The sequence below is a fragment of the Protopterus annectens genome, chromosome 10.part0 (assembly GCF_019279795.1).
Source record: "Protopterus annectens isolate FY-2018-M chromosome 10.part0, PAN1.0, whole genome shotgun sequence".
Taxonomy (NCBI): domain Eukaryota; kingdom Metazoa; phylum Chordata; order Ceratodontiformes; family Protopteridae; genus Protopterus; species Protopterus annectens.
The window spans coordinates 346860981-346887565 of NC_056744.1; the positions used below are offsets into that span (position 1 = coordinate 346860981).

At 36.9% G+C, this 26585-nt stretch overlaps 1 protein-coding gene across 1 annotated transcript in view; it reads left to right on the forward strand.

Annotated features, from left to right (window-relative positions):
* Positions 1–26585, forward strand: part of LOC122813116 (flavin-containing monooxygenase 5-like) — a 263343-nt gene that overhangs the window by 98322 nt on the left and 138436 nt on the right. Inside the window, exon 4 of the mRNA XM_044085249.1 lies at positions 2596–2761. Within this exon, the coding sequence (XP_043941184.1) occupies positions 2596–2761 (166 nt within the window). The remainder of the gene's footprint in view (positions 1–2595; positions 2762–26585) is intronic.

Genomic DNA, 26585 nt, shown 5'->3' on the forward strand with positions numbered 1-26585 from the left:
AGAAGCCATCTACCAGCATGGCCGAGAACATCATGCTGAACAGCATGGGTGCCAGTACACAGCCTTGCTTGACTCCATTGGTGGCTGGGAAGGCATTAGAGGAGTCCACATCATACAGTACTTGAACAAGCATGCCATCATGGAACTGGCGCACCATACTGATGAATTTGTCTGGGCAGCCAAACTTCTCCATGATCTGCCATAGCCCCTCACGACACCTCGTGTCAAAGGCTTTGGTCAGGTCCACTAACATTGTGTAAAGGTCCCTGTTTTGTTCCTGGCACTTCTCCTAAACTTGACGTCTTGCAAATATCATGTCCAATGTCCCTCGGCCCTCCCTAAAGCCACACTGACTCTCTGGCAGGTGTCCATCTTCCATGTGTTGAATGAGATGGTTGAGGAGGACTCTGGCAAGGATTTTGCTGGCAATGACCAGGAGAGAGATTCCTCTGTGGTTGTCACAAGACTGCCTATTTCTCTTTCTCTTATAGAGATGGACGATGGAGGCATCCTTTAGCTCCTGAGAGATAACTTCCTGTTTCCACATGGTCTGGAATAGCTCAGTGAGCTTCTGTAACAAGACTGGTCCCCCTGTCTTGTAGATTTCAGCTGAAATGGAGTCAGAGCCTGGTGCTTTACTATTGGTGAGAAGCTTAATTGCTTCCTTGACCTCTGATTCCTTTGGAGGTTCTGCCAGGGAGGTGTTAATGGCGACTTTCTGCATGCGGTCAATGGTTTCGGTATTGATAGAAGAAGGCCTATTTAAGACATTGTTGAAGTGCTCAGCCCATCTTTCCAGGATGGCTTTCTTGTCAGTGAGCAGGGTGGGCTCATCGGCACTGAGCAGTGATGATGTTCCAGAGGACTGTGGCCCATAGATGGTCTTCAGGGCATGGTAGAAAAGCTTGAAGTTGTTGCTATCAGTGTACTTCTGGATCTCATCTGCCTTTCTGCTGAGCTAGGAGTCTTATTTCTCTCTGAGCTTTGCTTGCACCTTGCTTTTGACGGATTTGTAGGCTACTTTCTTGAAGATGGATGTAGTGTCTTGCTGGAGGGATCTGAAGGCTTCATGCTTCGCATCCAGCAGCTTCTGAAAGTCTTCATCATTATCATCAAACCAGTCCTGATGTTTGCGGGTGTTCAGGTCCAAATGAGCGAGAGAAGTGCTGTAGACCACATCCCTAAAGCCTGCCCAGTCCTCTTCTGCACTGTTTGTGCCAAAGCTGAGTTGGTCAAGCTTACTGTTGAGGTCCTCCCTGATGTTCTGGCACACAGAGTTCTGTTCTAACTTGCTGACATTCAGGCACCTATTGGTCTTTTTCCCTTGTGGGCATCACCCAGGCTGAATGTGCATGTTGAGTTCTGAGAGGATGAGTCTGTGGCCTGTCCAACAGTCTGCGCCACACATATCCTTAGTCACTCTAACATCCTGCCTGTCCCTTCTCCTTACTATAACATAACCAATGAGATGCCAGTGCTTGCTGCGTGGATGCATCCAGGACATCTTGCTACGGTTGGGTAGGCGGAAGACTGCGTTTGTGATCAACAGGTCATGAGCTGTGCAGGTCTTCAGAAGTAGATGACCATTGCTGTTACTTTTGCTGACTCTATTCCTCCCAATGACACCCTCCCATGTCTGGTAGTCTGCACCAACTCTGGCACTGAAGTCGCCTAAGATGATGAGGTTATCCACCTTGGGCACAGATGCTATGAGGGACTCCAAGTCTTCATAAAACTTGTCTTTAATTTCCTCTGGATTTGTCATGGTGGGGGCATATATACTGATGAAGGTGGCATGGCACTTTCCTTTAAGGGGGGGGTCGCAGAGACATGAGTCGGTCATTGAATCCTTTACGGAGACTGGCTAATTTGCTTATCAGATTAGATCTTCTGGTGAAACCCACTCCTGCATCATGATGTTCATCGCTGCTGCGGCCACACCAAAAAAAAGTATAACCACAGTATAACAGCAGTATACACACATACGGATTCAGCATGAAAGACATACATCAGTATACACAGATACAGACTCAGCATGAAACACATACATCAGTGTACACACATACAGACTCAGCATGAAGTCTCTACGTACAGCTGCTCTGCCTAGCCGCTGTAGTCTCAATTAATTTATTAATATTTTAATGTGACTGTACATTTAGGCCAAAGACATAACAGCTCTGCATGTATTATATAAATTTAAGATAAACCACCCTCGGTGTAGCACTGTATTAGAATTTCAGTATGAGTATATTTATGTTCCTTAGGGGTGTATTAAATCCCTACAGTAGATACACTGGAATGGCTTACTTCTAAAATGTATTAAATTCTTTTGAAGGAAGAAAGAATGTTTAAAATGTCTGGATTATTTAGGAAGAGATTTCATACATTTTTAAAACCATTTCTTAGTATTAAAATTGTTTGGCTGCTTCTTGGTATTTAAGACATCTTTGTAACTCTTGAGAAACACTGGAATGGCAGATATGGAAGTAGAATCATTAGCATATGTTTGCCATGACATTTATATTCCTAAATACTGTAGTGACTGTTGTTGAAATGTAAATATTTAAAGCTCAAAATGCAAATATTTATTTTCAGACCAACGTTTGCAGTGTGAAAAAACGTCCTGATTTCCTTACAACTGGTCAGTGGGATGTGACTATCAAAAACAAGAGAGGAGAGCAGAAGACAGATATTTTTGATGCTGTTCTGGTTTGCACAGGCCATCACTGTGACCCTTACTTACCACTCCACATGTTTCCAGGTAGGGATGTTACAACACTGCAAGATTAGCAAGTCTTGTGTAGTCTGTCTGTGTTACAAACGGGGCAGTTGTTCAGATGTTAGTGAATGACACCTGTCATTCTATTAGCAGTTTCTGTGCACTAAGAAAATAGAATGTATAAAGTCTGTTTGTCATACTTAAATTTTTTTTTTTTGAAACAACATTTATTGACATAGTCAATGATTAGCAACAATGGAATAGACTAGAACTTATTTTCAAATGAGTCAAACTATTGTGAATTATTATATTACCAAATGAAGTACTGTGTGGTGTGCAGCTGTAGGAACTTACTTTTTATATTTCTCCTATTGATCAATCTGCTATAAGGACCATAATTTCAGTGGGTATTAATCATTGCATGCCAATAAATATTAACAGCAAATAAAACAAAACACCAAAATACAGAGCAGTTTGAAGAAAGCACAAATCCGTAATCCACACAAAATGCTTTAATACAACGACTCTTCAGTCCAATAAAACGTAGAAACAATAAAAATTGACTATACAGTCCACTAATGCGATTACACCAGCACTGCGTTTTTGTTTGAACAACTTCATCAGATGGAGACAAATGCATACCTACACAGAAACACTCCATATATATTCATCAAAATAATTAAACAATTAGTTAATTAAAAGGGAGAACAAGGTACTTAAACATTTAAAGGGCTAAAACTCATAATGCATTCAACACATACATTAAATATAGTGAATTCCCCCCAAACAATCCTATTATTTTAATAAATAAATTAATATTAAAACCAAAACTTAATAAAAACTTTGTAATAACTTAATCTAATGATAACATATTAAATTATTTAAAACAACCAGCTAAACCATTACAGCATGTGGTATCCTATACTACCAAAACTTTATAATAAAAACTAATTTTAATATACATTTAAAATAAGGTAAAATATAGAGAAATAAAATTGCATAAAATGAAGACACTTAAAGCTTAGCTGATCTCAGCTTAAGTACAGGTGCTAAAGAGATGGCATCATTTAAACCTGGAGGTTTATTTGCCTCCAAGGAAAGCTGCCACAACAGCTCTTTATATTCAATCGAAGTTTCCCATGGGCCACCCCTTACATCCTTTTCCACCACTTCCAATACAGAGAAGCTAAATTTAGCATCCTGACAAATTAATTTATGTCGGTATAAAGCATTATTAGTACATTTTGTTCTTATCTCATAATAATGCTCGTATATTCTGTTCTTTAACTTTCTTTCCGATTTCCCTATATAAAATGCATCACAATGGTCACACAAACCTAAATACACTATCCCAGAGGTATGACAGTTAGCAAAATATTTGCTCTGAATCAATCTATCCCTGCTCCCTACAAATATTGTTTGCTTGGTACAAATATATGGGTATTGGGAACACCTTCCACATTTAAAGGTTCCTAATTTACCTTCCTTAACTTTTTTCATACCATATTTACCCTCTAGGATAGTCTTTAAGCTTTTGCCCCTTCTATATGTACATTTCAAAGGTTCTTCAAAGATACATTTCAAGTCCGAAATCTGACCAAACCTACACCATTCTTCCTCCAAAATCCTCCTAATTCTAGGTGCACTACCATTATAATCCACTACAAAATTGCCTGTACCCTCATTATTAAGCTTTATAGATTTTGTCTCATTCAAGACAAAATTTAAACCCAAAATGGGTTTAAATTTGTCATATCTACCTTCCCTAACTTCTCTTTCTATAGCCTCAATAAGATCTTTAGGGTAGCCTCGATCCATAAACATATTGTGCAAAGTTAAACACTCATCCTCGAAATCACTCTCTCTTGATGTCATACGGCTACCCCTCACATATTGCCCCTTAACAATACCTTTTTTCTGATGGTAAGGGTGAGCACTATTAAAAGCCAAATAAGAATTTGAAAATGTTGGCTTTCTAAAAATCTTTGAATAAAAACAACCATCTCCTTTGCCTATAGAAATATCCAAATAATTAACAAAATCCTTATCCTCTTTATAAGTAAATTTTAAAAAGTCAGTGGACTCTGAGATATGCTTAAAAAATTCTAAAAATTCATCCTTCGTACCCACCCATAAAAAGCACATATCATCCAAAAAACGCTTATAAAATTTCCAATTGTGGGCATATTTTGAATTGATAATAAATTTTTCTTCCCAAGCTGATAAAATAATATTGACATATGTGGGGGCACATCTTGCACCCATCCCTACACCCTGAATCTGCTTAAAAAATTCTCCCTCATAATGAATAAAATTATTATTTAAAACTAATTCCATAAAAACTAAGATCAGATAAAATTCATTATTGTTAAATTTACCATATTTAATCAGGGCTTCTTCAAACCACACCATCCCCTCATTGTGTGGTATAGAGGAAAAAAGATCCACTATATCAATAGTTATAAAAGTAACATTGTCATCATAAAAATCCTGAGTTATACTACGCAATAGGTCCCAAGAGGCGGATATTAGTAAGGTGTTGATTGACCTTAAGTTATTTTTAAGGAAGAAAAATTTAGAACTGTTTTTTCAGGGACACGCTAGTACTGGGCAGAATTGTGAGGTTTTGAAAAGGAAAAGTTTGTTTAACCCGCCTTTACACCCACAATTAAGAAATTTTGAGGCCATAATGGAGAGTAGACTTAGAGCTGAGCTCTCAAGGAACAATATTAATTATAACCTCACTAAGGAAGAATATGGGTTTTTAAAGGAAATTAGGGAGGATACTACAGTGAGAGTTATGAAACCAGATAAAGGTGGAGGTTCTGTTATTATGGATAATATATTATATGAAGCTAAGATGATGGAAATTTTAGATGATTTAGATAAATATGTCAGAGCCTCTTTAAATGAGATTAATATAGGTAATAAGAAAATATATGTGGTTTTAAATGACTTACTTATGGAACGCTCAATTGATGTTGAAACTTTTAAATACCTTCACGTTGAGAAACCCAAGGTCCCCACCATTTTTGGGATACCAAAAGTGCATAAAGACTTGGAAAACCCCGCTTTGAGACCTATTGTTGCTTCGGAGGGGTCAGTTACTGCACCATTGGCGAGATGGTTGGATGTAAAGCTTAAGTCTCTTTCTATGGTAGGCCAGGGGACTGTAAAAGACTCTTGGGACCTATTGCGTAGTATAACTCAGGATTTTTATGATGACAATGTTACTTTTATAACTATTGATATAGTGGATCTTTTTTCCTCTATACCACACAATGAGGGGATGGTGTGGTTTGAAGAAGCCCTGATTAAATATGGTAAATTTAACAATAATGAATTTTATCTGATCTTAGTTTTTATGGAATTAGTTTTAAATAATAATTTTATTCATTATGAGGGAGAATTTTTTAAGCAGATTCAGGGTGTAGGGATGGGTGCAAGATGTGCCCCCACATATGTCAATATTATTTTATCAGCTCGGGAAGAAAAAATTATTATCAATTCAAAATATGCCCACAATTGGAAATTTTATAAGCGTTTTTTGGATGATATGTGCTTTTTATGGGTGGGTACGAAGGATGAATTTTTAGAATTTTTTAAGCATATCTCAGAGTCCACTGACTTTTTAAAATTTACTTATAAAGAGGATAAGGAATTTTTAAATTATTTGGATATTTCTATAGGCAAAGGAGATGGTTGTTTTTATTCAAAGATTTTTAGAAAGCCAACATTTTCGAATTCTTATTTGGCTTTTAATAGTGCTCACCCTTACCATCAGAAAAAAGGTATTGTTAAGGGGCAATATGTGAGGGGTAGCCGTATGACATCAAGAGAGAGTGATTTCGAGGATGAGTGTTTAACTTTGCACAATATGTTTATGGATCGAGGCTACCCTAAAGATCTTATTGAGGCTATAGAAAGAGAAGTTAGGGAAGGTAGATATGACAAATTTAAACCCATTTTGGGTTTAAATTTTGTCTTGAATGAGACAAAATCTATAAAGCTTAATAATGAGGGTACAGGCAATTTTGTAGTGGATTATAATGGTAGTGCACCTAGAATTAGGAGGATTTTGGAGGAAGAATGGTGTAGGTTTGGTCAGATTTCGGACTTGAAATGTATCTTTGAAGAACCTTTGAAATGTACATATAGAAGGGGCAAAAGCTTAAAGACTATCCTAGAGGGTAAATATGGTATGAAAAAGTTAAGGAAGGTAAATTAGGAACCTTTAAATGTGGAAGGTGTTCCCAATACCCATATATTTGTACCAAGCAAACAATATTTGTAGGGAGCAGGGATAGATTGATTCAGAGCAAATATTTTGCTAACTGCCATACCTCTGGGATAGTGTATTTAGGTTTGTGTGACCATTGTGATGCATTTTATATAGGGAAATCGGAAAGAAAGTTAAAGAACAGAATATACGAGCATTATTATGAGATAAGAACAAAATGTACTAATAATGCTTTATACCGACATAAATTAATTTGTCAGGATGCTAAATTTAGCTTCTCTGTATTGGAAGTGGTGGAAAAGGATGTAAGGGTGGCCCATGGGAAACTTCGATTGAATATAAAGAGCTGTTGTGGCAGCTTTCCTTGGAGGCAAATAAACCTCCAGGTTTAAATGATGCCATCTCTTTAGCACCTGTACTTAAGCTGAGATCAGCTAAGCTTTAAGTGTCTTCATTTTATGCAATTTTATTTCTCTATATTTTACCTTATTTTAAATGTATATTAAAATCAGTTTTTATTATAAAGTTTTGGTAGTATAGGATACCACATGCTGTAATGGTTTAGCTGGTTGTTTTAAAGAATTTAATATGTTATCATTAGATTAAGTTATTACAAAGTTTTTATTAAGTTTTGGTTTTAATATTAATTTATTTATTAAAATAATAGGATTGTTTGGGGGGAATTCACTATATTTAATGTATGTGTTGAATGCATTATGAGTTTTAGCCCTTTAAATGTTTAAGTACCTTGTTTTCCCTTTTAATTAACTAATTGTTTAATTATTTTGATGAATATATATGGAGTGTTTCTGTGTAGGTATGCATTTGTCTCCATCTGATGAAGTTGTTCAAACAAAAACGCAGTGCTGGTGTAATTGCGTTAGTGGACTGTATAGTTAATTTTTATTGTTTCTACGTTTTATTGGACTGAAGAGTCGTTGTATTAAAGCATTTCGTGTGGATTACGGATTTGTGCTTTCTTCAAACTGTTCTGTATTTTGGTGTTTTGGTGAACATTGGAGCAGTGATTCTTTCTGGTTTTAGCAAATAAAACAACCTTAATTAAAGGAGTCATTCTGGCAACAATTGCCATTTTGCAATAAGAAGAGAGTTGCAAAGACACACAAAAGCATGATATCTTGAGGTGTTTAACCTCTTTCAACAATATCACAAAATTCTGCAGAATGTGGATGAGTGCCATTTCTACTTTTTTAGTAATAGATTTCTTTTCCAGTAACTTTACTAAATTAATGGTGACTACCACATTCGCCCTGGAAAACAATGACTCATCCATAATACCTAGGAAACATAATTCTGGGGTAAAGCTTAGGGGAACCATTCCAAGAGGCCTGTAGCTTTTTTTAATAGATACCTCTTGAATTGCCACAGTCCAGAACAACTCCAAAATGTAAGGGGAGTACTTCCTGATTTCTGCAACTACAATAGTAAGGAGCAGTCGGGGGGGGGGGGTCTAGCTAACTAAGGAGGGTATAAAAGAATTTGTATGATAGCCAAAAAAAAATCTAAATTTTGTGGATTTTGTTGCATAGCTGGGTAACAGTAGGAGTCTAGCCCATGTTTCCTGGGAATTAGGGACATTAAGCTCATTCTCCTAAAGGAGTCTGCATTTATAATAAACTCCAGCTTTATTTATTTTATTTTTTATTTTATTTTACATTTGTTGACCGTAAAAGTCCGACTGGATATATGTCCATTTTCAGCAGAGGCCCAGGGAGAAAAGCTCCAAATGCAGTAATGAAATTTTGAAAACATAGTTAAAAAGGATTTTTGACTATTAAGACTCAACTTAAACTTTAAACATAATTAATATACATATTTTTACAAGTACAGTCATAGAGAATAACATAACACAGAGAGGTATTACATAGTTAAACAAAAATTCTTTAGGAATAGTTAAAAAAGGGAAATAATCAAAGCAGGAGGAATCCAGTACCAATAAACTTAAAAATGAGAAGCAAAAGGGAGACAGTGTCAGTCAGGATGTGAGCATGGACATAGCCATTGTGATTTTAGGAAGGTTTTAAGTTGTTGTTTGAAAAGAGGAGTGGATGTCAGGGATGTTAGTTCTCTTGGAAGTTTGTTTCACGGGATACCAATTGAGTTAGTAGACAGGCAGTCCCCAGATTTGTTATTGGATTTTAGGGTAGAGACAAGTACTCTGTTAGCAGATCGTAAGGTTAAAAGATTTTGATAGGGGCTAATAAGGTTTCTCAGTATGGGAGTATTTGAGGGATAATGCAGGATCTTGTGAATGATTATGAGTTGCTGAAAAAGAAACTGACTATGCAGTTCTAACCATCCAAAAAGTTTGAGCTTTTTGCAGTGGTGGGTACGAAATGGGGCATTAGTGGCAAATCTGGCTATGTTGTTATAAGATGTTGCCAACTTATTTATATTGCTTTTGGAGAGGTTTGTATAGATTGGTGAGGCATAGAGTAGGGTAGAGATTAGGTGAGTTTGGGCAATAGTAGTCCTGGCTGAAGGAGTAAGAAAGGATTTAATTTTGTACAGGGAGCCCAGTTTTCTATTAACCGATTTGATAGTTAGATTGATATGAGTGTCAAAATTAAGATTGCATCAGGAGCTATTAATGTACCATTTTTAGAGATGACTGTGAAGTTTATGGCGGGGGACTTCTGAGTGGGAGTGAACAACAGTAACTTAGTTTTTTTAGGGTTAAGGAGGAGACAGCGTTGATGGAACCAGTTTTCCTCAAAGGTAAATATTTTTTGGGTGTGTGTCTTGACGTTGGGAGGGCGAGGAGGCAGCACAGATTAAGGTTGAGTCATCAGCATATTATTTACAGGTGGTTTGAGGAAGAGAGGCTGACAGATTGTTAATGAATATAGTAAAGAGGAGCGGTCCCAAAATTGATCCTTGTGGGACTCCGAGAGTAATAGGGAGCAGAAAGGACAGTTCATTGTCCCAGAGGACTGCTTGCTGTCTGTTTTCTAAGTAAGATTGAAACCATTTGACTGTTAGAGCTGGAAGGTAAGTACAACAAAAAACAGTATCAGCTGTCTTTAGTGTTTTGGCTTTAAACTGTTGAAATTAGGGGGAGAATAAAGGTAAAGCAAACTGTTAACAATACAAAAATTTAGCAAAAAGATTATGAAGGTGATATTCAAATTTAAATCCTTTAGCAAGGGGATTATGACAGTAATAGTCACTACGAAAAGGATTAGGGCTTCTAGGCTAGATATTTAAAAGCTATGGTAGAATGCTGCCATCCAGTGCTCAGTGGGAAAAAGGCAACTGGGAGAGGTAAAAGCAGGGGTCTTAATTCCAAAGTAAGGAGGTATGGAAAAAAAATAAAAAACAAAAAAAAAACAAGTAATCTCTGTGGTATCCCTGAAGTCTCAAAACAACCCACTAAAGTGTAGTGGGTCTAAAAATAAAACAGTGTAAGAAACTTCTCTGTGTGGAAGATTTTCAGTCCATATATTTCTAGTTAATCACTGTATATTAATCAGATCAGACAATAGTAGTAGAAGTAGCGAACGTAAACTCGTCAAGCCAAAAAGTAATAATAGAAAATATATAATTCTACAGCATTACTAAGTATTCGAAAGTAATCCAAGCAAGGCAGGCAGTCTGTTTCCAGTCGAAAATCCTTTATTAATCCTTTATTAGTCGAAAATATATCATAATAGTTGTCAAGTGTGTGTGCAGGCTTCTCTATTATCACTCCACATCACACACACACACACACACACATATATATATATATATATATATATATATATATATATATATATATATATATATATATATATATATGTAACAGGCATGGGATTAGTAGTGATGTTATTCTGATATTGTCCATGATTGTGGTTGGTTCTTGTAATGCTTACCATGATCCTATATCTGTGGTCACCTTGCTGGAGACCACTGCTGAGAGTACACTCATATTCAGGTATAACAGTTTGCACCCAATAAGCACACTACCCGAATTGTATGTAAGATCCATGAAAGATATTCTCTGCATTATTCATGTAAGGATGTTTATCTTACACACACATCCTCCCCATTGTTATGTCACCTTGTGTGACAGTCACAGACAACACATTTTCACTGTACAGCTTGTACTGTACCATATAGATATGTGTTTGGTGTTGCTGCTACAACCATCTTACATTGACATGCCCTCCTCTGCTGTACATGCAGGGTTTTCACCTGTACTCATTCCCTGTGTTCATTCCTACAGTTCATCTGTGCATACCTATTCAATACACACACTTCCCCTTAGTGATTATTTTGCATAGCAGTCCCATAACTTGTTACAGATCATTAACTCAGCTTCAGAACAGTGTACCAGGAATGGGATATCACAATACTCTGCAATGTAGGTACACTGTCCTGTACTGTGTTTAGACCATATACTTCACATTCAAACCTCTCAACTGTCCAGATATTTCCACAATGTTCAGATGTTTTCCTTATCAGATATGTGGCTTGCTGCCATGTCAGTGGCATGATCTCTGGACTGATGTGACTCAGTAATATATACATTTGTTCTGTCCTGATTTGCGCAGAATGTGCAGTTTTTGTGTCATATTTGTGATCTTTTCCTCATAACATTTTTTTTCCTGGCAAATCAATGGCATGTCATTGCAGAGTGCAGTCAGAAACTGATGACTGACATTTGAGTTTCAAACTTCATGCTCTTCAGAAAGTTCATGCTAATGTACAACCTATATATTCTTGGACTGGGGCTTGTGTTCTCCTTTTTGCTCATTTGTTTACTGGCAACCTATATATTCTAGAAACTTCCTAAGTTTGGAAGTGCAATATTAGACATCTGTACCTATTTCTGGCCCGTTGTTCCCCCATTGCTGTGGCTTTGCCACATTTCTCACTGTAACAGTTTGAGAGTGTTACATTCTAACATATTCCTATGTGACATCTATGGTCAAATATGTGGCTATTACTGGTTATTTGTCCTCTGATTAAGTTTGCCTCTGTGCAGATGTGTTGCACTAACAAAATGACAGCTACATACCTCTCAACTTCTTTAAGCAAGAAATCTGGACGATGCCTAAAATAATGGGGGGACAAAGGCACAAAAATAGGGACAGATTTTAAATACTGCCCTTATAAGCTTAGAAAGCTGTTAGAATAACAGGATTTTGTGCTTGCATACATTTTCTGAAGGAAATAAAGTCTGAAACTCAAATATATGTCATCATTCAGTCATTATTTAGTGACTTCAACCCTCCTTAATTTGCCAGAAAAACCAGAGATTTTATGACAAACAGACCAAATACTTGAGGCAAAAATCTGGACATTCTGCAAAAATCTGTGCAGTTGATAGGTATGGGTGCACAGTAGCTGCTCTTCTTTACACAGAACTGCTATCCGCATTCGATTAAAAAGGTTTCACTTCTAGCAACACTTGTGAGCCGCAAAACCTAGCTGAAGAGCGCTGCACCTTGTTAATATGCATTGCATGATGATACGCCTCAAACACCATTGTGCTAAGACACGCACTCTGTGTAGGTTCTGCGAGAAGCCTAAATGGAGTTTATTGAATCTCACTCCATCACTAAAATCTTTCCAAAGAGTCCTGTTCTTAACTTTTATCACTGTTTAATTTGTCAGAAAAATTCTAAGATTCTGTTTTGAAAAACAATATAGCAGGTGTAATTTATGAACCAGTTTAAAAGGTTCTATTTTCATATAATGTAAACATGGCAAAACAGTGGCTATATATTTCAGTCTATATTTAAGTATAGAAAACTGGTGGCCTGTTAAGTAGCATGCTGAAATATTTATAACTGAAAAATAATATTATAATCTGTCACATCGCATTGAGATGGAAGAAGGTAGAAACGTGCACCGTCACTTACAATAACAAGCTTTAACTTATTGCCCCTTTTATCTTTTGTTCTGGTGGTATTGCTGTCTCTCATTGCTATCGTTATTTGCTCCATTACATCCCCATTTTTACTGCCACCATAGTATTGCCCTTCTTTTTTGTCCCCGGCAAAATCATTTTGCTATGTTCTTAGACTCCTTTGGTTCCATTAAAGGTAAAAAATCCTTCCCTTCACTTTCCCACTCTGCAGTATAGCTAGTCCCATCTGAAAGGCTATATGCAGACTTCAGTAGACTTTTATTGTGGGAAAATGAGATTGCCTTTGTCTCCCCTATTATCTTTTTATTAGCTGTTGATGTAATTTTCACAAAAAGCTTTAGCATTGTCATATAACTTCTTCTCTTTCTGATTGGTCAATTGCAATTCCATAGTTTTAAGTCTATATTTAATATTTGCAAGATTCTCTCTATATGAGAGGAATTGACCTTCTTTGATAGTTCACCATGGATCTGTCCAATTTCTTCCTTAATCCTTTTCTGTTTAGATAGATCCCCATTCTATTAGTATGTAGACCCACTTGGTAGTGCAGTGATAATGTACTACTATCCATTGTGGCTGAAATATTTTCTCTTCTTCATTGGAGATAGTGAATGAAGTTGTGGGATGCTTAAAAACATGCAATCCCCTATGAATAATTTTTAAACTTAAAATATTAAATAAATATTCGTCTCTTTTATCATTAGTTTTTCCTTGCATTTTATGCATGTCTGTAAATACTCCAGTGCTACCAAAACCCGCAAAAGCAAGAAAAGGACCATTTCTCTTGACTATAAAGGCACATTTTCTATCAGCCCTGTCATTATATCTTCTGCCATCTCCCAAGTTACTAACAACAAAATGCTTCACCGTGGATTTTGTTCTACTCAAAGTGTCTTCCCTAAGAATTCGAGGGATGTTATCAGCGGTGTATTTTTACAATAAGATAAAACCATAAAAAACATAAAATACCAGAAATACTTTGAAACTAGGAAATAGACAAAACAACAAACCTGCAACAGACACACAGACTACACACATTTTATTAAACCATATGGCGCCTCAGCAAGGCCTTCAAAGGAGCTAACAATAAAATCACAATCAAAAAACAAAGCTTTAACACCCCCCCCCAAACCAATAAATAACAAGCATCAATGAACCCACAAACCAATAAATAACAAGCATCAATGAACCCACAAACCAATAAATAACAAGCATCAATGAACCCACAAACCAATAAATAACAAGCATCAATGAACCCACAAACCAATAAATAACAAGCATCAATGAACCCACAAACCAATAAATAACAAGCATCAATGAACCCACAAACCAATAAATAACAAGCATCAATGAACCCACAAACCAATAAATAACAAGCATCAATGAACCCACAAACCAATAAATAACAAGCATCAATGAACTAACTAATTAATTAGTCATCAATTCAAATTAGATACTTCCAACTGTAGTCCATAGTCACCCCCAGATGAAACAATGTATTATATTTGCAAATATAAACAAATTCTTTGTAAGAAAAGCTTATTTTTAAATTCATATCTCCCCAGAAAACTAAGTTAATTTATTCAGGAATTGTTGCTTGGAAGTTTCTGATTTGATGACTAATCTCAGGTGGCTCAGGTACTTGACAGAGCTGTAGGAGGTATGGGCATGCCAGTCCTTTGGGTGGGGGGGGTGGAGCTGGGTGCATGTTGCAGCAGTCCTTTGGAGGAAGAAGGTATGGCATGTGACTGGGGTGGGCATGTGGTTCTCCAAGCCACTGATGTGCAATAGCTTTTATTCAGCTAGTGTACGGGAGCCTAGATTTGAATGAGGGGAAAACAGAGTGCCTCCCTTAGTGATGCAAGTCATATTTACCCCTGCCGAGGGGTGGGGTTAGGCTGACATAGAAATTACATCCTCAGAGCTAGGCTGCAGGCAAGAACACAAGCAACCTTATGGCTGTCTGCAGGATGATCCCTTCAGGTGGATGTCACCCTAGTGGATCCAGGAAGATCTCCATCATTTGGGAGCAAATTGGATGGAGTCCAATAGAGAGAGCCTTGAGAGCATGCATGTAGACAAAAAGCACTCACAGAAAAAGAAAAACAAAAACAACTCTTAAATGAAAACCCAAAACATGCCTGTGTGATAATTTTATTACAAGTGTTCTAAAAGCTTCTGAAATTAAAAACAGGCCTAGAAGAATATAAGTTTGGGGGCTGGCATGTTTTAGATGTTTACCTTACAGGCACAAGGTACAATGTTTGATTCTAACCTTTGATCATTGGTGGGTTATTTGCTAGGTTTTTAGTTGTCTGCAGACTGTTTACCTAGTATTTACCTATGAACCTATGAGTCTGACCCAGAAGATGAGCCATCTGCCAGAGTGACCACTGACAGGAACAACACCCTGCTGTGGTAGCCTAATGAAAAGTGCCTGCTGGTCAAGTACATCTGCTATACGCTAAAGGAGAGTCATGGGAACAGTCTCCCATCAGGCAATCACATCACCAACTTCCTCCTGCACTTCCTGCCACACTGACTGCTGGGATGCAGCAGGATGTTAAGCAAGGCTGCCTGCCTTGGAGAGGTTGGAACCACTAACAGCAAGGCAATTCCAGCCTTCTTACCTGACACAGGAGTGGGATTACCTGCAGCAGCCACGCTCATAGCTCCTTAGCTTCATGACTTGCAGAAGGGAGACACAATATGAAGGATAACATTACTGAAATTAGCCTACAGAACATACAAGTAATATAATATAATATAATATAGAGGGAGAGTTGGGAGGGTGGCCTAATGGTTAAGGTGTTTACCTTACAAACACAAGGTGCAGGGTTAGAGTCTCACAAGGGATAATTGTCTAGGCTTAAAATGGCTCACAAGGGCACTTAGCCTAGTACTAATCTATGAATCTATGAATCTAAAAACACGAAATAGTAGGTAAGTACTACACTAGTCATGCAGTGTCAGTGCGCAGCGCCAGTGGTATATCAAGCAGCACACTGCCTTTTGGTAAAGAAGGCTGTGGGTTCTATTCCCTCACCAGACAGATGAAATGTTGACAGTATAGTGCAGCGTAAGGGGGATGCTGCACTCCTGAGTGTGTTATCCTTTGGATGATATGTTAAACCAAGAACCCATCTACTTGAGTTGCTGGTAGCTCAGGTAAATGTGAAAGATCCCACAGCACTTATCAAAAAAGAGTATGATCCTTTATTCACATTGTATGCAAAAACATGCAATATTTACATTATTTACACACCAGCTTATTTTATTCATAATTACTTCCCATTGCCACAGCCACAGTCTTATTTTACCAAAAACTTCAGCCAGATCTTGCTTTCCAAATATTCCATACAATACCAAAAATACAAACATCATACTTATCAATAATCATACTTATCAATCATACATATCAATCATACTTATCAATAATCATACTTATTAATAATCATACTTATCAATAATCATAATCAATCATCATACGTATCAATAATCATACTTATTAATAGTCATACTTATCAATAATCATACTTATCAATAATCATACTTATCAATCATCATTCTTATCAATAATCATACTTACCAATAATCATACTTATCAATCATTCTTATCCCATAAAAACAAATAATAACATACTTATCAATCATTCTTATCCCATAAAAACAAATAACATACTTATCAATCATTCTTATCCCTTAAAAACAAATAACATACTTATCAATCATTCTTATCCCATAAAAACAAATAATAACATGTTTTATCCTATACACAACTCCTTTAATAACATTTTCCATAAACTTTTCACCCTTTTACAGCCTAAAAACATGCTATGTACTTTCTAACTCATTAAAATATATAACCATTGAGACCAAATTTTATACCTCATATTCTCTTTTACCTGTAATTTATGTATATCTAACTTCTATAAAAATATTGATAGTCTACTATTTTTAAATCTATTTTCCTCCATGTGATAGCTTTAACATATTTGTTCACATCTTTAGTTCCTACTTTTCTTCTGATATTCCATGATATCACCCGTTCTACTATTCCGTTTTCTTTTTACCTTTCCTTTACAGTTTTTCCACTCTTCATATTTAACTTTTAAAATATTAAACACCAATGTCTCATTATTCATTAAAGCATTAAATAACCTCATAGAAGCAGCATACACTACATGGTTTAATAAACATAAATTTCCATCCTCTTCATTCAAATATAAAATATCCCTCTTAACTGGATATAAGCTAAAATCCCCACAGAAAATACAGCCTAGAGTGTTTATTTTTCATTATTACTAGGTAACATAATTCATTAGCCAAATAATTATTTTCCAATATTTACTTTATTTTTTTATTTATTTAACATTTGTTGACTGGGAAAGTCTGACTAGGACAGAGCCTATTTTCAGCAGAGGCCCGGGTAGAAATTCTCCAAATGCATGCCTTTGGATTGTGGGAGGAAACCGGAGTACCCGAAGGAAACCCCCCACGCGAACGCAGGGAGAACATGCAAACTCCGCACAGAAGGCACTCCAGCCAAGAATCAAACCAGAGGACCTCTTGCTGTGAGGTGACAATGTTAACCGCTGCAGCACTGCACTGCCAGTAATTACAATTTTTTTACATAATCCTTTTCTCATGTGATAATCTAAATAACTTCTAAAAATTTCTAAGATCTTTCATTTTCTCAGTTATACTATCTTGTTATTTATCCATCACCTTCTTAATTTCATATTTGAATCCTAAAAGACTCACTTCATTTCTGCAAAAAGGAATCCTTCATATATCTACTCCTTCCCCTAAACCTCTGCACTTTTCTTTATTTAAGACCTGTACAGACCTTATGTCGCCTCACAGTAAGACGCTGTCCAGTTCGATTCTCAGCTAGAGCGTCTTCTGCGTGGAGACATGCGTGAATGGGCGTACCTTCGTTGAAGGTTGTGCATCAGGCCTGGCAAGCCGGTATGTAAAAATCAACTGTCAATCATTAGCGGACCGGAGTTCCGCTGTGGCAACCCCTAACCGGGAAAAGCCGAAAGACACAAACAAACAAACAGACCTTACCAACTATCACCCTATTGCCATATTATCCCCACTTGCCAAAATATTAGAAAAATGTATTTACTAGCAACTTATGCAATACCTACTGTAAATCCAAATTCTCACTCCTGCCCAGTATGGGTTTAGACCAGCCCATAGTACAGCAATTGCCATCCTCTCCTTCACCAACTTAATCAACCAGAACTGGAATCTAAGCAAACTAACATCAGCCATATTTTAGACCTTTCAAAAGCTTTTGACATGGTCAACCATCCGAAACTTCTTGCCTCCCTCAATGACCTTGGACTAGCCACTGACTCACTAGCCTGGTTTCAAAATTACCTAATAGGTAGACAGCAAGCAGTTAGGTGGGATAACAAACTATCCACACTGCTCCCTATTACAACTGGATTCCCACAAGAATCAACATTAGGCCAGCTATTATTTTCCATATTCATTAACGATCTGAATATGATCACCCAAGATGCAACTGTCATACAATATGCTGATGACTCAACACTAGTCTGCTCAGCCACCATCCCCCTCACACTCCTTTCCAACACCCAACAAGTCTTCAAAACCACTGAAGCTTGGTTTCTCAGTAAAAACCTGTTACTGAACCCCAAAAAGACCAAATTACTAATTTTCAAACAAAATAAATCCAACTTAGACACTGATTCTTTCAGTATTATGTCTAATGATTGTACCATTATCTCTTCAGACTCCCACACAAAACTACTGGTTGTTACAACTGACAACAAACTGAAGTTTGACCTGCACATAAATCAAACCATCAAAAACATACACAGAAAATTAGGCAGTCTGTACAAAAATAAAAGGTACCTAAATCAACAGACTAAAATTACTATGGCTCAACCTCTGCCACTATCCACACTTCTATATGCTGCCCCCGTCTTCACCAACCTATCCAAAACAGAAATTACAAAACTAGACACATGTTACAATCAAATTGCCCGATTTGCCACAAATACTCCCTACCGTTCCCATCACTGCCATTCACTATACCAACTAGTGGCTTGAACTTCCAAATCTCATTACCTTCCACCAACTAGTTTTCGCTAAAAAACTCCTGCTGTATCCAGACAAAATACCAGCACGATCTAATGTACTTAAAATACAGGAAAACCCAAGACAAAATACCAGCACTATCTAATGTACTTAAAATACAGGAAAACCCAACACAAAATACCAGCACTATCTAATGTACTTAAAATACAGGAAAACCCAAGACAAAATACCAGCACTATCTAATGTACTTAAAATACAGGAAAACCCAAGACAAAATACCAGCACTATCTAATGTACTTAAAATACAGGAAAACCCAAGACAAAATACCAGCACGATCTAATGTACTTAAATACACGAAAACCCAAGACAAAATACCAGCACTATCTAATGTACTTAAAATACACGAAAACCCAACACAAAATACCAGCACTATCTAATGTACTTAAAATACAGGAAAACTCAAGACAAAATACCAGCACTATCTAATGTACTTAAAATACAGGAAAACCCAAGACAAAATACCAGCACTATCTAATGTACTTAAAATACACGAAAACCCAACACAAAATACCAGCACTATCTAATGTACTTAAAATACAGGAAAACCCAAGACAAAATACCAGCACTATCTAATGTACTTAAAATACAGGAAAACCCAAGACAAAATACCAGCACTATCTAATGTACTTAAAATACAGGAAAACCCAAGACAAAATACCAGCACTATCTAATGTACTTAAATACACGAAAACCCAAGACAAAATACCAGCACTATCTAATGTACTTAAAATACACGAAAACCCAAGACAAAATACCAGCACTATCTAATGTACTTAAATACAGGAAAACCCAAGACAAAATACCAGCACTATCTAATGTACTTAAAATACAGGAAAACCCAAGACAAAATACCAGCACTATCTAATGTACTTAAAATACAGGAAAACCCAAGACAAAATACCAGCACTATCTAATGTACTTAAATACACGAAAACCCAAGACAAAATACCAGCACTATCTAATGTACTTAAAATACACGAAAACCCAAGACAAAATACCAGCACTATCTAATGTACTTAAATACACGAAAACCCAAGACAAAATACCAGCACTATCTAATGTACTTAAAATACAGGAAAACCCAACACAAAATACCAGCACTATCTAATGTACTTAAAATACAGGAAAACCCAAGACAAAATACCAGCACTATCTAATGTACTTAAATACACGAAAACCCAAGACAAAATACCAGCACTATCTAATGTACTTAAAATACACGAAAACCCAAGACAAAATACCAGCACTATCTAATATACTTAAAATACACGAAAACCCAAGACAAAATACCAGCACTATCTAATGTACTTAAAATACAGGAAAACCCAAGACAAAATACCAGCACTATCTAATGTACTTAAATACACGAAAACCCAAGACAAAATACCAGCACTATCTAATGTACTTAAAATACACGAAAACCCAAGACAAAATACCAGCACTATCTAATGTACTTAAATACACGAAAACCCAAGACAAAATACCAGCACTATCTAATGTACTTAAATACACGAAAACCCAAGACAAAATACCAGCACTATCTAATGTACTTAAATACACGAAAACCCAAGACAAAATACCAGCACTATCTAATGTACTTAAATACACGAAAACCCAAGACAAAATACCAGCACTATCTAATGTACTTAAATACACGAAAACCCAAGACAAAATACCAGCACTATCTAATGTACTTAAATACACGAAAACCCAAGACAAAATACCAGCACTATCTAATGTACTTAAATACACGAAAACCCAAGGCAACTACATTCTAGTGACAGGACCTTAATCAAGGTAACCAGAACCAACAACTCAGCAGGAGACTCACTCTTTCCTTACTACAGAGTCAAAATGTGGAACTCACTGCCCCCTGATATTACCTCAGCAAATTCTATCATTAAGTTTAAACAACTACTAAAGGAACATCTATTTATCAATAGACAATGCCCATGCCTTTCCCCAGGTTGACCTTCTACGCCTGCTTTTCTCTCAGGACTTTCTCTAGCAACCTCCCATATTAATTTACTGTATGTACTAGTTTTCTTAGTATGCAAACCTCATCTACTAGGAGTTCTACTACACCCCTGAAAGCTCTCTACTACTCACTGTACTCCCCGACTTTTTCATACACCATCATACCCAAACACAATATTGTAAATTTACACATATCTATGGGTGAATTATATATAGTCTCCAATTACTGGACATACAACTAACGTGTTCTGCTACTACAATTTGCAGCTAAAATATATTTTTTTCTCTATATACTTCTAATATGTTATGTTTTATACTTGAGCTCTGTATTTGTTAAATGACCGTATATGTTTGCTTGCCTTTGTATATTTACAAACTCTGGAGCTTTTCTTCCTGGGCCTCCGCTGAAAATGGACATTTATCCAGTCGGATTCTCCCGGTCAACAAATGTAAAATAAATAAATAAATAAATAAATAAAATGTTACTGTAACCAAACAAGTCTTAACCATCTAACAAGGTATCTCAACAGTGCTTCCATTCATAACTTATTCCTAGCAATCAGAGCAAGATCATCAGCAGAAGATATAAAACGTGAAACAGCCACAGCATTTCTCATAATACTGTACACTTTTCATTTCTAATAACTCCTTTGACCCTACCACATTCATACACCAATAAAAATAAAAAAAACACTAATTGGACTCCTCTGTTTATGCCTCTTTTCAAACAAATCTCAGAATTAAACAGTCCAATAATTCAATACCTTGTTTTATATATATATATATATATATATATATATATATATATATATATATATATATATATCAACCTTAATAAACTGAGCAATTCCCTTTTAAACTATATTCTTCCAAAACGTTCCATAAACACTCATATTCCTCACAGTCAGAAGCTGTCTTTGAGTCACATACAATCATCCTCACATTGCTCTATCCACCTATAACATCACCCACAATCTGCCTTATTAAAACTAATAAATCTGGATTACACCTTCCTTTAACTCCATAAATACTCTTCACTAATACTTCCTGTAACATCTCATTACACCTTGTCTTCAAAAGTTTTATAAAAATCTTATAATCAGCATCTTTTAGCATTACATGCCTGCAATTTTCAGTTTAACATCAATTCCCTTTCTTTTTTCAAATAAATTTTATAATTCCTTTACAGATTTCTTCCTTAATTTCATCTTTCTCCAACCAGTCAACATATACTTTTAAAAGCAACATTTTTTTCTGCCACACTTTCGCAGGCCTGTACACTTCATAACCCATACCATCTGTATCAACATAGAATCTTCCTTTACTTTTTGTAAAATCATTCCGAATTATAATTAATGCTTTTCTCTAAATATTTTATTTTCTTATCTACAACCTTTTTAATTCCCATTCAAGCCTCATTCCCACCACATTTATTTATATACATCTCTCACATAGCTTTCTATAATGTCCATACTCTCTTCCTGTTTATATTTAATAATACAGTTAGTATTCATCATTTCCTTTATAATTCCCACCTCATCCTTCACTATCTTAGCCAAATAAGGAGATTCCTCTTCTTTCTTATGTTGCAAAAATGTCTGTGTCTATACAACAAACTCTCACATTTCTTTTTAGTGTCTTTAAAAATCTAATTTTCTTTAATTAAAAAAATCTGTTCTCCTCAAGGCTATTTAGTATCTGTTTTTATATCTTGTTATAGCATTGTTTTTCATTTTCTCTTCTCTAACTCCATTATTAAAAAAATACTTTTAGTCTGCACTTTAAATGCAACCAAGCACTCAGTCCATGAGGTATAAAATGCCCTCATTCACAAATCCTCTTTCCCATAGCTTATTTATATCTGTTTGGAAAGCTTTCTGATTCACATTGCTTTAAAGTTTACCCCTTTTCCTTCCATTATAAAGTCAATATTTGTACCACACTCCATCCAAATAGCTCTATAAGTTGAAGGCCCATTCAGCATAAAACCTCCATCTAGTTCGGCAACATTTTCTGTCACAAAAATCAGTCTCGTTTTTTTGATTCCCTTCTTATGTGTTCATCCACATTTAGACTGTACATTCAACTTATGACATTTCATTACCTCGTATAGCTTCCTAACGTCTATCCCAAAATCCCAAACTTGTTATTTTCCTTCCTAAGACTGCAATTCAAATCCCTAATTATAATAATTCTCATGTTAACCATTAAATATGTTTTCAGACATTCAAATAACTCTACTGTTTCTATCAAAACTGTTGACGCATAAATCTCAACCAACATATACACATCACCAGCCCATCTTATGTTGATAACTTTCCCTCCACCTGCACATATAATACAAAAATATAACAGTTTAACTTCCTCCTTAAACAAAAATACTACACCTGAATATCTTTCTCTTCCCAAATTCCACCAACTCTCACCCACATAATGCTATAACCTGCAGTCTGTCTCGTTCACAAACAAACTTGCTCTGACATCAGCCTCACACTTTCTACACCATTGCAATATAGCACGTCTCCTCCCTGTATTTATCAAACCGTTTACATGAGACAAAGGACACATTATTTTCCTCCTTTTTATTTTTGGGAGAATTGTATTTAAATGTCTCTTTTCTTACCCTTACTCATACTATTTTTATCAGCTGTACATCTCCTTCTACCTCTGATTTTTCACTATCCAACTCATCACATATTTTTCAGTATCTTTATTTTTTTTTACCTATTCTTCTGAGTTACTTCTTTATTATTCCCTTCACTTGAATCCTTTCCCTTCCTCAGGTACAATAACATCCTCATCTTCCTCACCCTAATTCAATTCATTATTAGTGTCATGGAAATGATAACATTATGAACAACACTCTGACATTATCACATCTAGAACAAAAGAGGTTATTGTGCCCCTCTACTCATCACTCATCAGACCCATCATAGAGTACACCGCCCCATTTGGGATGTACCTTACAAGACACCTGCAACAGCTGGAAAGACCACAGAAGTACCTCACCAAGAGGATTACTGGCCTCAGACATATGCCCTATGCAGCTCAACTGAAGAAACTCCAGCTGTACTCAGTTGCATACCATTTACTCAGAGGTGATCTCTGCCTGACATACAAAGAGATGTAAATATTGACTGGAACAAAATTAATAGCATCTCTCCCTCCCTATCCAGCAACCTCTATAACTTCTCTCAGATAATTCACTCAGTCACCCGACCTAACAAAGTAAATCCCCCTGGTTCCACTTTAGACTGGATCTTAGTCTCTGATCCTAATAAAATAACCAGCTCCGGCACAACTCCTGATTCCATCAGCGACATTTCCCAGCTTACATTCATCGCTCATCGACCTCTTCCCCTCACCAGCACCAATATATTTATACCCGTAACCTCAGTAATTTCAACCCCACATCATTCTCAAACATCCTCAAACAAATGAACTGGCAAATACTAAACTCGTTTCCTCTTGACAATGCTATAGAGCACTTCAACTCTGTCTTCCTAGACGCTCTAAACTCCCTTGCCCCTCTTAGACACAAGGGGGTAAAGACTAATACAGTTCCTTGGCTATCCAAAAATACTAAGAAAATTATGCACCAAAGGGACAAACTTTGGAAGCTTTACCAAAAAGATGAACTTCCCAATACCCTGCTCCAATACAAACAGCAACGTAACCTAGCAAAACAGCTAATAACAAAGGACAAAAGTCCTACTACATCAAACTCCAGTCCAACAACAACAAAACTCCCAAGCAATTCTGGAAATCAATAAACTCACTGCTTAATCCACCAAGAAAATCGGATCTTGATTTAGCCTCTGATTTTAACTCATTCTTCTTAGAAACTATTTCTGATCTGACCAGGACCTTCCCCAATATTAACCCTCCAGCCCCTCTCTCATCCTCATCCAACCTCACTAATAACTCTCCCCCCTTGTTCGTCTTCAAACCTGCCTCTACTAACTCCATAAAAAGACTTCTATCCAAACTTAAACCATGCTCTAATGCTCCTGACAACATTACACCTGCCTTACTAAAATGTGCTGCTGATGCCTTAGCTCTCCCAATCAGTATTATAATCAACAGATCTATTAAGCAATCATACGTCCCCAAACTCTGGCGCTCAGCCTATATTCTTCCACTTCATAAAGGAGGCAAAAACACCAGCATCTCTAACTTCCGCCCTATTGCTCTGCTCACTTCAATCTCTAAAATCCTTGAAAAGTGTATTCACCTTCAACTTATGCCTTACCTGGCCCAAAACAATCTTCTTACACCTACACAACATGGTTTCCGCCCAGGTCATAGTACTATAACTGCTCTATATGGTATCTGCCCAGGTCATAGTACTATAACTGCTCTACTCTCTTTCGTAGAAACAGTCAATCTAGCCTGAGCCTCTGGACATCTAGTCTGTACTGTTCTGCTCGATCTGTCCAAAGCATTCAACACTGTTTCACACAAACACCTTCTTTATCACCTCTCAAAGCTCCATCTCTCTCCAAACACTATATCCTGGTTCTCCAGTTACCTATCAGATAGAACTCAGGCAGTCAAATGGAAGTACTCTACCTCTTCCTTCTTACCTACCCCAACTGACGTACCACAGGGATCTATCCTAGGGCCCATACCACAGGGATCTATCCTAGGACACATACCACAGGGATCTATCCTAGGGCCCATACCACAGGGATCTATCCTAGGACCCATATCACAGGGATCTATCCTAGGGCCCATACCACAGGGATCTATCCTAGGACCCATACCACAGGGATCTATCCTAGGGCCCATACCACAGGGATCTATCCTAGGGGCCCATACCACAGGGATCTATCCTAGGACCCATACCACAGGGATCTATCCTAGGGCCCATACCACAGGGATCTATCCTAGGACCCATACCACAAGTATCTATCCTAGGGCCCATACCACAGGGATCTATCCTAGGACCCATACCACAGGGATCTATCCTAGGGCCCATACCACAGGGATCTATCCTAGGACCCATACCACAGGGATCTATCCTAGGGCCCATACTACAGGGATCTATCCTAGGACCCATACCACAGGGATCTATCCTAGTGCCCATGCTTTTCAATATCTTCATAAACAACTTTCATGCTGCCATTCCTGATTCCAAAATTATTCAAAATGCAGACGATTCTACCTTAGTCTGCTCTGCCTCTAACCTCTCAGAATTGCTGTCTAAAACACAAACTGCCTTCTCAACCACCAAAAATTGGATGCGCCAAAACAACCTCTCTTTCAATGCAAATAAATCAAAAATTCTACTTTTCCCTCCCACAAAGTCATTCTCCTGCAACAAAAATGCCTTCAAAGTGCTACGTCAAACTAATTCAGCTATAGAAGTGGTTCCTTCAACTAAACTACTTGGTATTACTATTGACGAACATCTCAAGTTCGATATCCATATTCAACAAAATATTAAGAAAACCCACCAAAAGCTAGGTATGCTGTATAGGAACAATCGCTTCCTCTCTTACACTACTAGGAATACTCTAGCCACCACTTATCTGCTGCCTTCCTTATTATATGGAGCCCCCCTACTAACTAACATATCCTCCTCTATTTCCTCCAAACTAGAAAACTGCTATAACAAAATCTCAAAATT